General features: G+C 38.0%; 1 protein-coding gene and 1 pseudogene across 2 annotated transcripts in view; one reads left to right on the top strand and one right to left on the bottom strand.

The window, feature by feature from the left end:
* Positions 1–19,913, bottom strand: part of WLS (Wnt ligand secretion mediator) — a 42,966-nt gene that overhangs the window by 6,895 nt on the left and 16,158 nt on the right. For both annotated transcript variants that reach the window (XM_087719489.1, XM_087719490.1), the window contains exons 3-8: positions 7,555–7,679; positions 6,439–6,600; positions 3,789–3,925; positions 2,583–2,751; positions 1,834–1,931; positions 1,043–1,106 (exon numbers count right to left, since the gene is read on the bottom strand). In XM_087719489.1, the coding sequence (XP_087575615.1) occupies positions 1,043–1,106; positions 1,834–1,931; positions 2,583–2,751; positions 3,789–3,925; positions 6,439–6,600; positions 7,555–7,679 (755 nt within the window). The remainder of the gene's footprint in view (positions 1–1,042; positions 1,107–1,833; positions 1,932–2,582; positions 2,752–3,788; positions 3,926–6,438; positions 6,601–7,554; positions 7,680–19,913) is intronic.
* LOC148044567 (uncharacterized) lies at positions 13,238–14,325 on the top strand (annotated as a pseudogene).

The raw sequence follows: 19,913 nt of genomic DNA, 5'->3' as shown, positions 1-19,913 counted from the left end.
CAGTTATTAAGCAAGGACTATCTATAGTGAGATATTATTCAGGGATGGCTCCTGCCATTGTATGAATTTAGGAAATAGATAATTAGATGGGTGTGTTTATCAGACTGCTGACCTTCTGAGCAAGGAGAGGAACACATTTAAGGGGATAAAAGGAGGTTGTGGTTAAGCCCGATATTCCATGGTGTAATATTGATATTGATGGGGAAAGTGAACTTATCAAATACTAAAGGTCAGGGGAAATGAGGAAGGGTGCAATAAGCCATTCCATTGGAAGGGGAACGGGTAATTTGGTACCAGTTTCTGTTTCTGCCCTGTGGCCTCATTCCCAAGTAGGATCTCTGGTGGCCTCAGCTTGATACAGAAAATTCCAGGTTCATCTATGATAAGATCTTGTTCATGGATAACTTGAATGGGGTTGAAGAAGCAGATCTGATAACTTACATTACTAAAACCTGGTTGCACAAGGGCGGTGATGTCACCCTCATAAAATTCCATCCTTTTGAATTTCATGACTTATAGCAACCTTGATGTCAACCAGCAGGTGGAAACACTGATCTGTAGAATTGCCATGACATCTACCTGGGAGATATTGGTCTTTAAATGTTTGTGTTCTGTTGGATTATGAAGTCTACCCTTCATCATTTGGTGTTGGGTGATCTCAGCTTCCATTTCCTAATGTCTGAATCTGAAAAGGCTTTGGAGTTCATGAACAAAAAGTATACTTGACTATGGGCAAATATAAACCCAAGGTAATTCCTATGCCATGATGGTAAGGGAGGAGAAGTAATGCAGCCTTGAATAAATGTTACACATACTTGCTCTAATGACATCCACAGAAAGTAAACTTTGAAGAACATCCTCATGTGTATGCATGACCTTAAATTCATGAAACATTTAAAAAGATGCTTAAACTCTCCATGAAGTTTAAATGGAAAAAAAACCCTATCAGTTTATTAGCATCACCTTCCCAAATTTCAGACGCTTTGGGGCAGAACACAGAAGATAACAAATGGTTCTGAATAAAATAAAATGCAAAGGATACAGCCAACTCTGTGCCAACATCTGTAGCCCAGATACTATAGAATGGATTTTTTAATTGTACTCCTCTGGAAAAGAAAATCAGTAGATCAAATTATACAAACTGCCTGTGTAAAAATAACTATTTGGGAAGACTAGAGGAACAATGTCTAAAGAGCCCTTGTGAGTTTTATGAAAGGGAGGAGTGATGTTCTTTTAATTGCTTTAAAAAGTATATTTCACTACACAGAACCAGAAATGCTCAACTGTCTATTTCCATGCTATTCACATTGCAGATAAATATAAAAGAAGAGTTTTATTATTAGCTTGATTCAAATTGCTTTTTTTTGTTTATTTGTTTGAAACAACCTGGAGAGGAACTATATAATACCAGAAACAATGAACCAGAAAAATATAATAATTGTAAGTCTCTACCCTTTTCCTCTCTTCTCTAACTTGCAGTAGCAAAATGTGTGATGAGACAGGATGCAATCCTGTGCCTCTCTGCTCTTATTCAAAGCTTATTGGTGTTACAACAGAAGAGGAGGTTAGTATGATATTTACATTTACTTATGGGAAGAAAAAGATTTTTAGGCTGGGTACTACTCACTTTAGTACTATCCAACAAGTATGTATTTTATTCTTTACAAAAATTTTCTTTATACGAAAGAAACAAAATGTATATTTTATGACTGTAATGGGCAAGCTCCATTACAGTGGTATCTTGAGGACTATCTGTAAAAAAATTTAAAAAAATTCAATATCCACAGTAAAGCTAAGTTACAAAAGCGATGAAAAAGAAGGCATTCTAATTACCTCTCGCACATGTCAAAGGCAAACAAACAGAAAGCACCTACAGCTATTGGTCCCACTTGTTTCCAGTAGGCTGCAAAACGATTTCGTTCACTCTGATCCTAAAACAGATTAAATAAGAAGATAATAAAATCATTATTAGAGGAGAAAAAAAGTAACACATATTGATTTCGCAGGTATAATTAGAACGGGAACTGTAGCAAAGGATTTGTATTCTGAAATAATACTTTATATTAGAACAAGGGTCAAGACATGGACATGTCTTACCATAAAATGTAAACTCTCATGCTTTAGTAAAGCTAAATAAGACTATGGAATGACTCCCCATCCCCAACAACCCTGTACATGTTGATTCCTAGAAGAAAATGCAAGGATGTAGCTTTTCTGTCAGCTTTAGCAAATTACAGCTAAGGTTGATCCAAACAGTATAAAAATGATAGGATATTGAGTCTCATTTTCCAGCACTTTCTTTTATATAAAATCTTATTCCACTAAGAAATTATTAATTTGATGTTCATTTTGGTAATAAAGCCCTTCCTATGTTCATAACTTCCAGCTGTAATAGACTACGGTTCTCATAATCCCCACCCAGCTCCAATTTATGGCTTATTTTCTGAGAATAATGGGAGTGCTAGAGAGTGGGGAATTGCTTTGCAGAATGAAAACAAACTCTAAAATATATAACAATGGAGAATGGGAGGGGGGGGAAATCCTAGAATAGTATATTCACATGCTCATGTGAGAGCACCTACCATCATATGCTCTCCACAGAAGATGATCCAAAAAGACAAAAGCATAGCATAGAAGATCCCTTGACGAATATCTCCAAAAAGCAGCATCCAAGTCCAGTCAAAACCAATAGAAAACCACTCTACTGGAAGGTTTATGAAAGTCATAGAGATTCCAAGGGTAAAGATTATCCTGAAACAAATAGTAACATTTTCAAAAACTCTTCCACTTTCATCAGTTGTTCCAATAAGCTTTATGTAATATTCAGGTAAAACGCATCCTAAAATGATCCCTGGCTCCACCTACTTGACATGTTACAAAGGCCAATACAGACCTTGCACTGATGGAAGCTGCACACCACCACAAAATATAGAGGTACCAGGGATGGGACAGACACATCCAATATTCTTCCTGACTCTATATGTTTGTCTGTCTGTTTACCTACTGTATCTAGGACAATTCTAGCAATGGCATGAAGTTGACTCAGTTTTTAAAACACGGGTGTCAAATTCGTGTCATCACAGCGACGTCATGTGATGTATCAGGACTTTCCCCCATTCACTAAACTGGGCGTGGCCAGCACATGAAACATCTGGCTTGCAGGCCACGAGTTTGACAGCCCTGTTTTAAAACATTTCTCTGAATTCACATGCAAAGTTCACCTTAACTTCAGTTAGTAAAGTCTACCTGAAAAAGAAATTAGTGCCTCAGTGCATCTGTCCACAGCTGGTAAATTTGTTATTAACCATAGTTACGGCAAGTAGATGAATATATAATGTGATAACATTTTGAATGCTATAAGACAAATTTCTTGTTATTTTTCAAATACAGTATGTTAGGAAAACAAGGATCATCATTAGGTTGGGAGAAAGCTGTTTTAGCTGTTCTACAAGATGCAGATAAAATTGTGTACCGCCAAAGTGAATCGAGGGAGAATATGCTTTGGTACAGGGGTCTTCCCGATGTCTTAAGATTATTAGCACCAGAATTCTTTACCATTAGAACTTAAGACAGTTTACAGTCCAAGACATCTAGAGGACACCACACTATCCCTACCTATTTTATTATATGTTACACTGTAGATTAGCCAATCTTGATTTAACAGAGCTGTAGAATAAACTGGTAGCATGAGCTCCTCGAGGGGGAACGATGACTGCCATTCCAACAACTACACAAAATTTGGTCTCCCCTTCCAAAAAACAGACAGGACTTTCATGATCATTGCTTACTTTTCTAGGAGCACAGGAGACCGTGTCATCTGCATGATCCGTCTCCAATACCAAACCATGATGATGAAAATGCTGGGTGTCAGGAATGTTTTCATGGCAAACCAGACTTTTGTGAAGCCTCCATTTTGATGGATACCCTGAAAGTGAACTTAAGTTTCAGTACTGATTTTCTTCACATTGCTAATACCAATCCATAATTTGTTTAAACTACCATAGCCTTCCCACTTATCCAGAAGATCTTATAAAAAACAGGTTAAAATAACAAAGACAAATAATATAAACCCACTGTTTATATTAAGATATTTACTATACAATCACAGTAGCAGGAGATGAATTGTACTTGGGGAACAAAAGACATGGGAATATTGTGAACAGAAGAGTTAAAAAAAATCAAACATTTATCTGGTGCCAAAAGCTGGTAATGTTGGAATGTCAAATGGACCTCAAGGCAAAAGATATTCTAAAAGTAGGGTGCTGAAATCAAGAAAGCTTTTGCCAGAGGTGGGATATTAAGGGCACCCTTAGAGGGTCTTAGTATTAGGGCCTTAAGTGCTAAGTTTGAAATTTGATTAATAACAAATAAATTTCAGTGCAATTCTTTTAGGTCTGATGTTATTTGGTTTCAGAAGAGTACTAGTATTCTCCACTAGCTTCTGAATTGTCCTCAAAGAAAAAGCCACATAAATTGCTATCTGGATTTAAATGAGCTAGTTGCTTTTTGTAATTTTGTGTATACTGTGTTTACCGAAAATATGACAGGGTCTTATTTTCTTTTTACTTACAAAATATGGCCTTGGGCTACATATAGGGGACGGCTTATTGTTTTGGGGTTGCCGGGCGACTGCTCCCTTGTGAACTGGCTCCTGAAGAGCCAGGCACAGCCTCAGGGGCAAAGCAGCCATGAGGTGACCAAGCTCACGAGCAGACGCCAAGCAAACCCTCTCTCCAGCCGGGCATAGTGTCATTCACTGACCTAGGGAGTATCCCTAAGGTGCCAAGTCACGTAGCGCTCTGCCCACTCCCCAGCTCCTGCGGCTTGGTACATTCGGGATACCCCTAGGTCAGTGCATGGAGCTCTGCCTGGCTGGAGAAGGGTGTTGCATGAGCGCCTGTTCCGCCCCCAGCAGGCATGCCTCCTAACCTCTACATGTCTGGGCCCAGCTCTCCCTGGAGCAGCTGCCACCACTGCCGCGCTCCGAGCATAAAGTCTTCTCTGGTTCCAAACTCCCAAACTCGGCTGCTGAGTCTTCCAGCAGCGGCCGCTCTAGGAGTGCACTCTATGGTTGTGGGCTGGCTGCTGGAAGACTCTTGGTACGGAAGACTCTCTTACAGAGTTTTCCAGCAGCCAGCCCACAACCATAGATCGCCCTCCTAGAGCGGCCGCTGCTGGAAGACTCTGCAGCTGAGTTTGGGAGTTTGGAACTGGAGAAGACGTTATGCTTGGAGCGCAGCGGCTGCTGCTGCAGGGAGAGCTGGGCAACTCCCGCCTCCGGCCAGGCAGAACACCACTCCCCAACCTAGCGTATCCCGAAGGCGGCAAGCAATGTGAGCGCATTCCCCCCCAGCTTTCTCCTGTGGCTTGGTACCTTCAGGATACTGCTATGTTGGTGAGTGGTGCTCTACCTAACCGGAGGCGGGTGGGGGGTTGTCCAGAGGATTTATTTTCGGGGGTGAGCTTATATTTTTGCCCACACAAAAAATGTGGCAAGGCTTTAGTTTCAGGACAGGTTGTATTTTCGGGGAAACACGGTAGAAATAAATAAAAACGCAATCTAAGTATGCCTCTTTTATCATATCCCATATTCTCTTAGTTTAGCTTCTTGGAAGATGAAGAAAAGAAAGCAGAATTGCTCTTGCTCTGTCTGCAAAAAGTAATTCAAAGTCAGGTGACAGACAGGTGCTGATAATCTAGCAAAATGGCTGCTTGCTCCTGGAGGCATCGAGGAAGCTATTACCAGCAGAGCAAGTGAAAAATTAGTTAATTTCATGGGTGCAAAGAAGCATAATGGCAGAAGAGGCATCAAAGGGGGAAAATCTGCAGGGAACCTGGAAACTATGTATAGGGACAGCATTCCACATTTCCAACCACTGAATTATCATATGTTCTTCTTTTCCCCCATCCCGAAGGACATGCACTTAATTCTGTGTTTTAAAAAGTAATTATAGGAGGTCGGAGACAACCTTTATTTTTGTTTGCTTTATAGTTAGCACAGTGTCTCAGCTGCATAAGATCCTGTAATCAATATAAAACATCCCAAATAATTACATGCCAATTCTGTTCTGATTCTACTTCCCTAGCTACCAAACCTACTAGTCAAATTATTTAAGAAGATTTTAAAACACTGTGGAAATTGGGTTTCCAAATGCTTCTTTGGAATGATAAGGAGCATCATATGCTCATTTTCCAGGCAAACTTATTGAAACAAATTCTATTGTCCACATTTTAAATCTGGTTTTCTCCTGGTGGAATCTAACCACAAAGAATAAATAGAATAAAAGAGTAAGCGCAATTAATTCCATATTCAGAATTTCAGAATATCTCAAGTATGTGAAATAAATACAGCTGTTTGGATTCTGTTAGGCTAGCAGCTTATGTGTATGCTTATATGGAAAAGGAAATTAGTATAAAAAACTATTAACAGATACTTACCACTAAACGGATATCCTTTATTTCACCAATTCCTACATTAATACCTGCCTTTTCATTCACTGGAAGACGAATGTTGAGAAGATAGTATTTGTGAGCTACGGTTCCAATCTCCATGAATGGGAGAAAGTCACAATCGTAAAACTTCCCTTCGTGCTCTATAGTCTATTGAAAAAACAGCCAAGAAAACAGTGCTATAAATATTGAACATATCCACTCATAAAACTGTTGTTCCTTTATAATGTATGAACATATACATTGTATTTTGGAAAGTATAACTGCTTTCCTGGGATAGGTTGGTACTTCACGCCAAGCTAAGGACAAATAAACCATTGTGTAGTTTTCCTTTATGTGAACTTTCAGCTTTCTGAAACAAGTTCACTTAAAAATGCGTACATTTTCTGAAATAGCAAACATTTTATCCTCTAACTCTAACCCCAACTTTACAGTTATAAGTTCTCCCAGCAAAACTGGTTGTCAATTAAAGACTATTATTAAGTTCAAACTAAGTATAATTAAAAATAGCATAAATAAATAAATAAATAAATAAATAAATAAATAAATAAATAAATAAAAAAGGACACTGAATCTTACATCTTATTAAAGCCAAACTATAACATTTGTTCAGCCAAACCTGGAAGTGTGAAATAATTCATAATGTTAATGCTTTCCACTAGCTATGCTATACTATAGCCCACATACTGAAATACTTTTGTAGGCGAGGGAGAGGGGTGGGGGAATGTATGAACATCTGATTCTTGGTTGAGATTGTGAAAAACACTGGTGGAGTAGAAGTTTTATTAGTTTTCCAGTGCTGGGTTATCAATAAAACCATTGCTAATATAGACTTACTAGTCCTAGTAAGTTAATAGTACAGTACAAAGTTTCAGAAACAAGCCTCCTTACAATTTATTTATATTTCTGTATAAACTTATATTTATAATTTAAAGTTCTTAAACTTCTCAAGATACTTTAATTAAAGTTGGAAATCTTAGGGTAGCCTCCAACTATGCTGTAATCCATGGCAGAATTAATTCAGTGCATTTGAAAGCAAACAAAAGATTTTGCATTTTACTAGGACAAGTGTATTAAAACAGAACAGAATCACAAAGAACTTACTTTTGGAGCACCAAATGTACAGTTGAGCTTTCGAGTCTCTACCCCATGTGCCATTTCTGTCCACTCACCAACTGTATCATCACGATATCCTAAGTGCACATCAAGACTAACTTTTGCATTTTCTCCTGCAAAAACAACAGGATACAACATGTTAAATGTGTCAAACAATATTTTTATGGCAAAAACAGAGCAATTGCTTTTGGCTGCCCCAAATACTGATTGACTGGATAACAGATGTTCCTTGCTCCTCGTGCCATGACAAAGAGTAGTGTGACAATTCCTTTTGTGCATTGTATTATAGTTTACATCTTCCTTGGTGTAGCTAAAAATCCCACCAGACTACCTTCACTTACTTTCCAGCTTTTCTTTTTCATGGGTGGCACTTCTTTATGAACACCTGTGCTTTGCTTAAAATTACAGTGTGTCACTGACAATCTATATATAAAATCAGTACTGCTTGGATTTAGGTTAACAAAATCGTGGCATGACAAAACCGCGGTCCACTAAAGTGCTCCCGATTAAAGCACGTCGTTGACGTCATCAGCAGCGTGACAACGACCGCGGAGAAAAAAGGGCGCTTTAAAAAGCGCTTTTAAAGCAAGCCGATTCACATAAAGGTTTAGGGTTAGGGTTAGGTTAAGGTTAGGTTTAGGGTTAGGTTAAAGGTTAGCGTTAGGTTAAGGATTAGGTTTAGGGTTAGGTTTAGGGTTAGGTTTGGGGGGGTTAGGTTTAGGTTTACGTGTTAATTTTAGCTTTACCGCTCACAGCGTGCTTTTTTCGTCACGCTGTGATGACGTCAGGTACGCGGTTTCGTCGAGCGCGCTTTAGTCGACCGCGGTTTTGTGGTGGAACCAACAAAATACATTTTCAAGCAAGACCAACATTACTCCATACCATCAATAATGATCTTCATAAAATTATTTATCAAGTTTATATCCTGCTGCAGTCTAATCAGACTCTCAGAAGCTTGGCATAAACGTTTCACACAAAATTTATAATAGAAAAATCACCATAAATAAAAGAACCATTACTACAATTAGATGACACCACACTTCAAATGCCCATTGGAAGATTCCTATTTTTAACTTTTTCCAGAATGTGTATTATGTCAGAGTCTATTGAACTTCCAACAGGAGGAGGATTCTAAAGATCTGGTTTCCAGGCTTCAACCTGCCCGATCTTCTGAAATTCAAGAATTACTAGCTGTTTCTTTTACTTAGTACGACTGAATCTATAGGGCTGACTCTAGTGGAGAGATGCGGTCCTGAAAGTGACTTGGAGTAAAATTATAAAGAGCTTTTTTACAGGTTAACGACAGAAAAATAGACAACTGATGACAGAAAAAGACCCATTGAGTCTGCCTTTGAGTTTTTGTTTCTTTGTTGTTTTTCTAATTAATTTATTTATCATTTTAATTATTTTTTAAATTTGTATTTGTTTTTCATTATTTTTATTTTATTACTTATTTATTTTTAAATTTTTGTCGGATTATAAGACATGTGTTTATCCAGTGTTTAAACAGCACAAATGTATTAGACAGCCAGTGTAGGGCCTGCAATGCAGATATAATACAATCCCACTTGAGAACTGCTGCTGAGATCACTGCAATCTACCCTTCCAGGTGGTTTTTAAACACATCTCTTTGTGTATAGCACATTAGCCGATAACCCGGCATTGCTGGGGTATTTATTTATAGGGGAGAAATGTCCGGACCAAACATAATTTCTAATGTTGGATTTTCCCCCTTACCAGAGGGAGCCCCCTTGTGGAGTACTGTGAGCCCTTTACCATAGCAACTCCAATGAGCTGTACAATAGAAACCATTTAAAGACACAACAGGCTGCATCTTAACAGAACACACACCCCAAGGAGTGTTAGGGTGTCTTGCCCCCACCGTATTTGCCTCCAGAGAGACAAGTTTGGTTGAAATTGCTCGAAGCGTTCCAGAATTATGCTGGAACATACAGACACACAGCCGTTTTTATATATATATAGACTGCAGTAGGCTAAGCAGGTGGTAATTGGGGCATGGGATTTGGTTAAGAGTTTTACATCATGAGTTTGGATGGTGCTGGAGATACTGTCAAACGTTTTGTCCCAGTGCCTGGAAGCTATAAGGATCTGGGTGGGACAGAATAGCCCTCAACTGAATCCCAGCAAGGCAGAACATTGATTTGTACATCAGGGTTTTCCTATGGTCCCAGTAATTCCTTTGAATGGAGTTTCATTCCTCCCAAAAGAAAAGGATTGCAGAGGAGTCAGAGGAGGACAGCAAGGTGCCATTTGCAGTCTTAACTGGGATGTGATTACTGGTACCTTGCTACAATACCCCCATCACTACCCTCTTAGACTTCTGCAATGTGTACATCCTGAGAGATTATAGTTAAAATAACAAAACCCTAGACAGTGTCCAGTGTCTAAAGACACACATAGGAATCCACCGACTTAAGGTTAACTCAAACTTCCAACACTCCGAGGTTGGTAAAATGAGGGCCCAAATATGCTGACTCTGTAAACCATTTAGAGAGGGCTGTAAAGCACTATGAAGTGATATATAAGTCTAAGTGCTATTGCTAAGTAGAATCAAAATTCATGTCAAGTGGCTTTATTGGCAAAACGTTGTACTAACTGTTCACAGCAAACAGGTGGTAAGGCTACAAGGTGGTTCTTTCCAAAAAAGGAATTAGTTGCCTAATGGTTTGCTGGGCAATTATTGTCAATGCAGCAAATGTTACATATTTTTTATTGCCATGGAAGATGTCCAAACTGACAGCAACAGTGCTTGAGCAAACTGTTCTGTAGAGGATGGGGTGCTCAAGAATCTGATGCCCTCTCCATGATCAAAGGCGTGGGTTAATTCCTGTCTAAATAAAGGATAGAGAAAACTGATGTGTGCCCTTCAAGGTAGGCTTGGTCAGGGATTGGACATCACAAAAACTACTGGAACCCTATTGTTGAAGGGTGTAGTAATACATTTTTAAAGCCTGATGATTTTTTGTCTTAGCAATAGCAATAGCAGTTAGACTTATATACCGCTTCATAGGACTTTCAGCCCTCTCTAAGAAGTTTACAGAGTCAGCATATTGCCCCCAACAACAATCCGGGTCCTCATTTTACCCACCTTGGAAGGATGGAAGGCTGAGTCAACCCTGAGCCGGTGAGATTTGAACAGCCGAACTGCAGTCAGCTGAAGTAGCCTGCAGTGCTGCATTTAACCACTGCGCCACCTCGGCTTCCCCTCAAAGGGTGTCTGATGTAAGAGCAACTTTCACTTTCACTCCCTCCTGTCTTCAAGGGCTAAGCTTTATGGTGGTTTAATTTCTTCTTCAAGGTTATCTCTGTATTTCTCTCTGCTTGAGAATCTCAGCTCCACTTAGGTACTTTTATGCACTAAAAACAGCATAAAATAATGGTGTCATATCATTCACAATGTTTATTTCCAGTCTACATTTGAGTAAGAACTTCTCTGAAGTTCTTCTTTTCTACACATCTGTTACCATTTCAGAGTTATAATTGTATTGGAATTACATGAAGAGACACTCATCTAGAATGCTGGGAACGGGCGTGGAAGGGCTTTGTGGTTCAGACCAGCTATTTATAAAGTACTTGAAGGTGTTTCTTTTTTCTATGGGCGCACCACCCTTTTCCAGTTACTTTTCTATTTTGCAATAAGCACAAACTGTATATTTCAGATTTAAATGTTAAATTAAATGCAAGTTTCTACACTAAAGTCCATCCATTTTGCTTTATTGTGCACACTTTTAGTGACACATAAAAGTGTGTGAGCCCTTTTGAATTTTCAATATTTTTGCATAAATGTAACTTCTAAATGCAAAGAAAACTTACCCATAAATCAGTACACAATAAAGAGATCTGGATGGTATCTGAAACATCATCTGATCAATTCCCCTGCAGAGAAAATCTAACCCTCTTTCTGGGAAGTGGCCATCCAGACACAGCTTAAACCTAAGTTAAGAAGCTATCGGTTCTGTTAGATGCAGTGGTGGGCTGCTGCCAGTTTAGACCAGTTTGGGCAAACCAGTAGTTCCGACGATCAGTTGGCCCCGCCCACCCACCCCCGCCTTATCCTGTCCTATATTTCCTTCTTTCTGGCTCAGCTGATTTGCGCAGCACAGTTGGATTTCCGTGCCTCCTCTGTTCTACTTACCAGGGCTGCCTTAGAAGGTAAGCAGCTGAACTTCAAATTGCTGTATTTTGAACGCTGTGCGCAAGTGTGTTAGGTGTGTGTGCGCGTAAAGAGCACGATCAGTGAACGGATTGTTAAACTGGTTGCAACTCACCCCTGGTTAGATGTGAAAATATCTGTGTTGTCAGGAATCTCTTCCTATATTTGTTTCTAAATAGTTTTGCTGATAAACATTCTGGCATCTTATCCCCTGATATTACAAAATAAGTAATAGTCTCTCTAGAACAGCAATGGCGAACCTTTTTTGGCTCGTGTGTCATAAGGGAGGGCAGTGCAAGGGGGTTGTGCGTGGGTGTGCTGCACCCATAATGCAATGCGCAACCCCCAGTGTGCATGCATGCATGAGAGGTGCTCCCCCCCATTTTTTTGCATGCTTTATTCGCCCTCCCCATGGCTCCAGAGGCTTTATAGGAGCTTGGGGAGGGCAAAAACAGCCTCCCCCACAGGAGGCCCCAGGGACCTTCAGGAGGCTTCCCTGTAGCTTCTGGAGGACTAAAAATGACCCTACAAGCAAACCGGAAATGCCTTCCGGTTTGCTTATAGGGGCAGTTTTAGTCCTCCAGAAGGTCCCTGAAGCCTCCAGGGGGCTTAAACCGACCCTACGAGCAAATTGGAAGTCCATTGCTGAACTTCTGGTTTGCCCATAGGGCTGTTTTTTTGCGCTCCAGAGGCTTCAGGGAAGCTCCTGAAGCCTCTGGAGGGCCTTAAAAAAGGCTGAACTCAGCTGGCCAGTGCGCACATGTGCGCTGGCCAGCTGACAGGGCACCACCTCATGTGCCAACCGTGCCATAGGTTCGCCATCCTGGCTCTAGAAAATGTATGTAAATATATATATTTATATATATATATATATTTGCTGGTCTTGTTGTATTCGGGTCTTTTCCCATGTAAGATTGAGATTGTCTTGGCAACGACTTTAAGCCGAAAACACCAGCCTGAAGATGGCGAGTGACACCTCGCCGAAACGTTGCCAAGACAATCTCACACACACACACACACACACACACACACACACACACACACACACAGAGTTGCAAGAGTTGCAAGAAAAAGTATGTGAACCCCTTGGGATTACGTGGAGTTTTGCATGAATTGGTCATAAAATGTGCTCTGAACATCATCTAAGTCACAACAATAGGAAAACACAGTCTGCTGAACATAATACTACACAAACATTAGATGTTGCCATGGTTTAATGCCACGACCATCCCTGCAAACAACGCTTTAATCTACATCTGAATAAGAAGCAGGCAGAGCAAAGACAGGAGTGATTATAATTGCAAGTACAAATTTTAACTCTGATGCAGTATTACTCCCTTCTGTGAAGATTGAGAGGAACAAAAGGGAAATGAAGATGGCGCCTGAAAGTTAAAGGGTGTGGTGAAGGTGAAACTTATAAGGAAAGTACTTGTTACATGCTTGATAACGTCGTTAACCTTGTTCTAATCAATGGACTCAATTTTAAAAGAACAAAGAGCTCACGATTAAAGAAAACAACATTGGCTTACTAACAAACTATAAGATTTAACAAATTTGGGGATTAAGTGGACTTTTTGGACTCAATAATTTGGCTGCTGGAAAGTGAGATTTGAATATTTGGAAATGGTTTCAAAGCAAACAAAAATAGGTGCTCCTAAGAGCGCTGGAAGTTCCCCAGCTCAGCCATCTAAACTGCAGTCTTTCTTACGCCCAGCAGATACACAAACACTGACACTTGAAGCCCTCCAAGGCGCCTTAAAGGCACAAGCCTCTGTTCTGCAAGAAAAAATTACAACTGCTTTTAAAGATGTGTCTGACGAAATGTCTGAAATTAAGGATTTAATCCAAACCCGCAATCAACAAATAAGAGAGGATATTGTGGATGCATTTAAGGGCTTGCTTGGTTATGTAACATCGCTGGAGGATAGGGTGGAAGGAATTAATCAGTCTAATGTGAACTTGGGAGAACAAAGTTGATGAGGCTCAAATCAAGATGAAAAGACAGAGGCAGAAGTTACAATGACACAATACAGAGTGATGGAATTTGCTTTGAGAATAAGAGGCCTGAAAGAAAATAAGGAAGAAAAATTGAAAGAGATTTTTGCAGAAGCTTTTGCTGAGTTAATTGGTGAACCAAAGGCAGAATATGATTGGCAGATTGACAAAATCTATCGTGTTAACTCATGGATTGCTAGACAGAGACAACTACCAAGATGTTGTAATCTATTTTGTCACCAGGAAAACAAGGAATGGAATATTACAAGCGACTTATAAAAACAAGCTACAGGTGGCAGGACAGGAGGTGGCAACACTGAAGGAAATTCCCCCTAAAATGTTGAGATCCAGAAAGGACTATGCATTCCTAGTTGATGAACTTAGAAATCGCCAGATACAGTATAGATGGGAGGTTCCAGCTGAATTATTTAGGAGAAAGATATCATCTTAATTCAGTTTGGAAGGCAAGAGATTTTTACAGTAATGTACTAAAGGCTGGATACCCACCATCTTCAGGAGCTAGAAGAAGGAAAGAAGAAGGGGAGGCTAGAAAGGAAGCTGCCCAGGTACAAGCCCAAGGAGGTGCTTGAGTACACAAGAAGATTTAATGCAACTTTCAGGTGCTGTTCAAGCCTTGGAATTATTTGAGGAAATAGAAGGAGTTATGGAACAAAGACAAACTCGAGCGGTAACTAAACATAAAGAACAAGAATTAAAGATGCAACAAGCTCAGACAACAACCCAAGAAACTATAAATATAAATACAGAAGCTGTGGGAGGAGCCAGACCAAAAAAGAAATTCCAGCAGGATTTCCAGGCGGCTCTTAAAAAGCTTCAGGGGGCTAAAGATGACAATTAAAATTTTAACCTGGAACGTTAATGGCTCAAATTCATCACGAAAAATGGAAAAAATATTTCACTATTTGAAACAATTCAAAAATGATGTAATTTGTTTGCAAGAAACACATATTAGAACAAATGACCAGAAATATTTGATAAATGCAAGACTGGGAATACACTTTGTGGCATCTGCTCCTGAGAAGAAAAATGGCATAGTTATATATTTAAGGAAAGACTTAAAGGTTATATTAATTGAAGCAGATCCTCAAGGAAGATCTATTGCAATTGAATTATTAATAGAAGGAAAGAAAATACTCTCAACGGAAGTATATGCTCCCAATCAACAAAAAGAAAAATTTTACAAGTTGCTGCATACTAAATTAATACAATGGGATTATAGATCGTGTATATTATTGGGTGACTGGAATGGAGTATTGGATAGTATGAAAGACAAGAAAGGACTTTTGCAAAATACTCAAACACAAGTAAGACTGCCTAAATCTTTTTTCGACATGATGGATGATATGGAACTGAGAGATATTTGGCGTGAACGGAATTTTAAAGAACAAAACTTTACAATTTTTCCAATAGGCACCAATTCTTTTCTAGAATTGACTTTATATTAATTACAAATGATTTTCTTTCCAGAAGACATGCCCGAGAACTCTAACAGATCATAATCCTGTGTGGATGGAACTGGAATATGGAGAGGGGTCTAGGAGGTCTTGGAGGTTAAATGAAAGTTTATTTAGATATGAGGGAAATGTGATAGAATGTAAAAAACTATTGAAAGAATATTTTGTTTTTAACATGCATAAGGGAACACCCATGGAAATGGTTTGGGATGCAAGTAAAGCATATATGAGACATGTTCTAATAAATTTGAATAACCTACACAGACGTAGACAGGGGGAAAAGTGGAGGGAACTAGAAGAGGAGATAAAAAAGAAAGAGCAGGCATTAATATCTAACTCAGATGATAAGAAGACAAAAGAAGCAATTACTTTACTGCGAGGGCAATTTAACGTATTGATGTCAGACCAGGTAGCAACTAACTTGCTATATGCTAAACACAATACTTTTTGCAATGCAAATAAACCAGGTAGATGGTTAGCATATATGTTAAGGAAAAAACAAAAGTCTCGTACCATAGAGAAAATAAGAGTACAAAAGTAAAGAAGTGTATCAACAGAATATGATTAAAAAGGCCTTTTTAGAATTTTATACAAGACTGTATGCTGGTGATAAAATACAAGGTATAGATATAGATAGATATTTGGAGAAGGAGAATATCTCCATAGTTATAGATGAGCAAAGGGAAAGATTGAATCAACTGATAACTACGGAGGAAATTCTCCTGGTAATTAAGCAGTTAAAAGTTGGTAAGGCCCCTGGTACAGATGGATTGACAGCTGTTTACTATAAAAATTTACAACTAGAAATGGTAGAACCTCTTAAGGAACTATTTAGTAAAATACAATTGGGAGGAAGGGCACCACCATCTTGGAGAACAGTCTTTATTTCCCTGATTCCGAAAGAAGATCAAGATCATAGTCAGCCAAAAAACTATAGGCCCATATCACTACTTAATACAGATTATAAAATCTTTGCTAAAATACTAGCAAATAGGTTAATGTCAGTTATGCAACAAATGATTCACAATGATCAATCTGGTTTTATAGAGGGGAGACAAATGAAACTAATGTAAGACAAATTGTTAATATACTGGAGTATTTGGGGAAGAATAACCAAGCCCCTGTAGTGCTTATATTCTTGGATGCAGAGAAAGCATTTGATCAAGTGAATTGGCAATTTCTAATGAAAATAATACAAAAGATGCAGTTTGGAGAGTATTTTATACAATCTATTAAGGCAATATTTCAGAAACAAACAGCACAAATTATAGTTAATGGTAGTTTAACAGAATCTTTTAAAATCAAAAAAAGAACAAGACTGTCTCCATTGTTTATTTTAACTTTGGAATTATTGCTGAACAGAATACGTGATTCAGATGATGTACAGGGAATTAAGATTAGGCATTATGAATACAGAGTATGAACATTTGCAGATGACTTGGTTGTAACTTTAACCCAACCGGGGAAATCAGTTATTTGTTTAATGAACATAATTAACCAATATGGTCAAGCATCTGGGTTTAAAATAAATCTAGGGAAAACAAAGATGATAGTTAAAAATATGACTATAAATCAAAAAGAAGAATTAGAAAGAGTAACAAGATGTGAGATAGTAAAAAAGGTTAAATATTTAGGAGTTTATATCACAACTTCAAATGGGAAATTATATAAGTATAATTATGAACCATTATGGTACAAAATACAGACAGAGATGAATAAATGGAAAAAAATTACAATTGTCTTTGCTGGGAAGGATAGCAGTAGTAAAAATGAACGTTTTGCCTAAGTTTTTATTTCTTTTCCAAATGATACTAATACTCAAAAAATGCAAATTTGGAAGAATGGCAGAAAGGTATTAATAACTTTGTTTGGGCAGGGAAGAGACCGAGAATAAAACTTAAAATAATGCAAGATATATGTAAAAGAGGAGGTTTGAAAATGCCCAACTTAAAATTATATTATGAAGCATTAGTTTTATCAACAATTAGTGATTGGATTAACTTAACACAGGACAGAATATTGAGGGATATGATTTGGTATATGGTTGGCATGCTTATTTAGTATATGATAAGAAGGTGGACAGGAATTTTAAAAGCCACATACTAAGGAATGCTCTATTGCGTGCCTGGAAAAAATATCAATATAAATTAAATGACAAGATACCTATGTGGGTAGTTCCCAGACACACGATAGAAAATATAAGTATAGAAGAAAAACAGGATGCAGTTACATATAAAGAGCTTCTTAACATAAAAAGAGGTGTACTACAGTTAAAGCATTTGAATGTATTAAAAGAGGAAAGGGTAATTCAAATCTGGTTTCAGTATGGACAGTTACAGGCTAGATGGAAAAAAGACCAGAAAATTGGTATCATACAAAATGAGGAAAATTTGGTAAAACAAATTAGGGACCAGAGTCAAATGCATATAAAAAGGTTGTATAATATATTGATAGAAATAGATTCTGAAACAGAGTTAGTTAAAGATTGTATGATAAAATGGGCACAAAACTTTGAAGAACAAATAATGATGGAAACATGGGGAAAGATTTGGGTAAGAAATGTAAAATTTAGGCAAGCTCAAAACTTGAGAGAGAATTTTTATAAGATGCTTTATAGATGGCATCTAGATCCCAAAAAGCTTGTATGTACCCGAATTTACAACCCAAATGTTGGAGATGTGGTTGTGTTGATGCTACGTATTATCATGTATGGTGGACTTGTAAAAAAGTTAAAGCATTTTGGATAAAAATATGGTGGATTATTCAAAATATTCTTAAAAAGAGGATAAAGTTTATTCCTCAGTTGTTCTTGCAGGTATACTCACAGACTGTACAGTTATAGAGACTAATTTGATTCTGAACTTAATAACGACAGCAAGATTGTTGGTGGCGCAGTACTGGAAGAAGGAAGAATTGCCCACTATTCAAGAATGGACGTTAAAAGTAGTAAATTTAGCAGAGATGGCCAAAATCTCAGCATATTTGAAGGACCATTCAGATGAGAAATATAAGTTGGAATGGAGAAGATGGATTGATTACATTCAAAATAAATATTGGACTATGAAAATTTCAATTAACTTATGAATGAACAAGGAATGTTATAATTTATAATTTATCTAATTTTAATTTAATAAAAGGGGAGTTAAAATACAAGAGGGAGGTAAGATGCTATAGTTAGTTGGCTTATGTTAGTGTATGATTGTTAAATGCTTATACCCTGTATTTTGCTCTGGGAAGTTGGGGGGAGGGAGGATTGGGGTGGGGGGAGGGAAGGGGAAATATTTGTAAAATTTATTAAAGCTTCTCAATTTTAAAAAAAACAATATTTGAGAGAATATAATAGAAATCTGGGATGTTAACAAGTAACAAAAGGTGACTCTGCAATTCCAGACATGTACAATCACGACAGTCAACTCTCACAAAGCAAGCCCCATGTTGTTAAGGTAAAATAGCAAACTTCCCTCTGAATTTAGTCTAAATTATTGGAGCAAGAAAATTGGAACTGAAAATACAATTACGGGAATAATGAATAAAAGAACACTAAAGTCTTTATTCCCTGAAAAGATAACTTTCCAAATATTTTACAATCTTGTTTTGGAATTATCCTTTTTTAGCCATGCCCAAATAGGGGATTTCTTTTGTAGAAAATTGGGATTCTCCCTTTAGTCTCTCTAGCACTTCTCCCCAGTTTAGTTCTGCTTCATGGTCCCATCTAGTCAAATGTCAGGTTCCTGCATACAAGTATTTCCTTTCAGAATTCCATCCGCTGCCTGGATGACTAAGCTCTTTCAGCAGCTGTATTATTGCTGGAAGACAGTCAATATTTTTCATAGAGTGTATTTTTTTTCATGGGAGTTGTGCAAATTGTGACTTGGTGCTGCATTGGAACAAAAACTGAATTCAGTTTGGCAACCTCAAAATAAGAAAATAAAAGGGGCTTCCAAATGTTCAACTGTTACCACTATTTAAAATTAGATGTTAATCACTTCTATGAGTTAAGTAGTTTCCTCCAGGTTTTTTTTAAAAAGTATATTGACAAAGACTGCAAAGAGATAACGATGTACAATATTTGGAGTGAGTTGGGCAACCACCAAGGAAGGAAGGAAGGAAGGAAGGAAGGAAGGAAGGAAGGAAGGAAGGAAGGAAGGAAGGAAGGAGGGAAGGAAGGAAGGATTGATTCAAGCGATTGCCAAATTTAAAATACAATATTTATAGTAAAATCAATGTTCAATTCTAGGGCCTCTTTCTCCTGCTTATGAGGTGTAGCTTCCCACTTTGGGGCAGTAGGAACAATTTCTATTTATGTCTTATTACAGTACTGTAACAGACTACCTGGGTCTTAAGCAATTTGCTTCTGACCTTGCCAGAACAAGCTCTCACAATGAGCTGGCTTCATTTCAAGAAGTTGTTCGTTCTTCTGCTTAATACTTAAAAAGGAGGGGGGGAATATTCTGCTGAACAATCTTTTTCTTTGTGTCAATCTAATGCTTGCACAAAGATAATTGATTCATGCATTTAAATATTACACTAATTTTATTCATAGCAGTAGCTAAGTGAAATACAATATTCAGCCAGAAGAAAGACTTAATTTCCATAAGCCTGCATAATAAATAATATCCAGGGGAAAGAAAAACCCAGCACTCCTCAAGGTCACAAACATCTGTAAGATGTATTTTAGAATTTGCATTATCTGGAACAACCCA

This window comes from Thamnophis sirtalis, unplaced genomic scaffold (assembly GCF_051295495.1).
Source record: "Thamnophis sirtalis isolate CommonGarterSnake01/CBP01778 unplaced genomic scaffold, rThaSir2_p1.2 scaffold_7, whole genome shotgun sequence".
NCBI classification, from domain to species: domain Eukaryota; kingdom Metazoa; phylum Chordata; class Lepidosauria; order Squamata; family Natricidae; genus Thamnophis; species Thamnophis sirtalis.
Note: the sequence above shows the minus strand (reverse complement) of the source record. Positions and strands in the feature narration are given on the sequence as shown.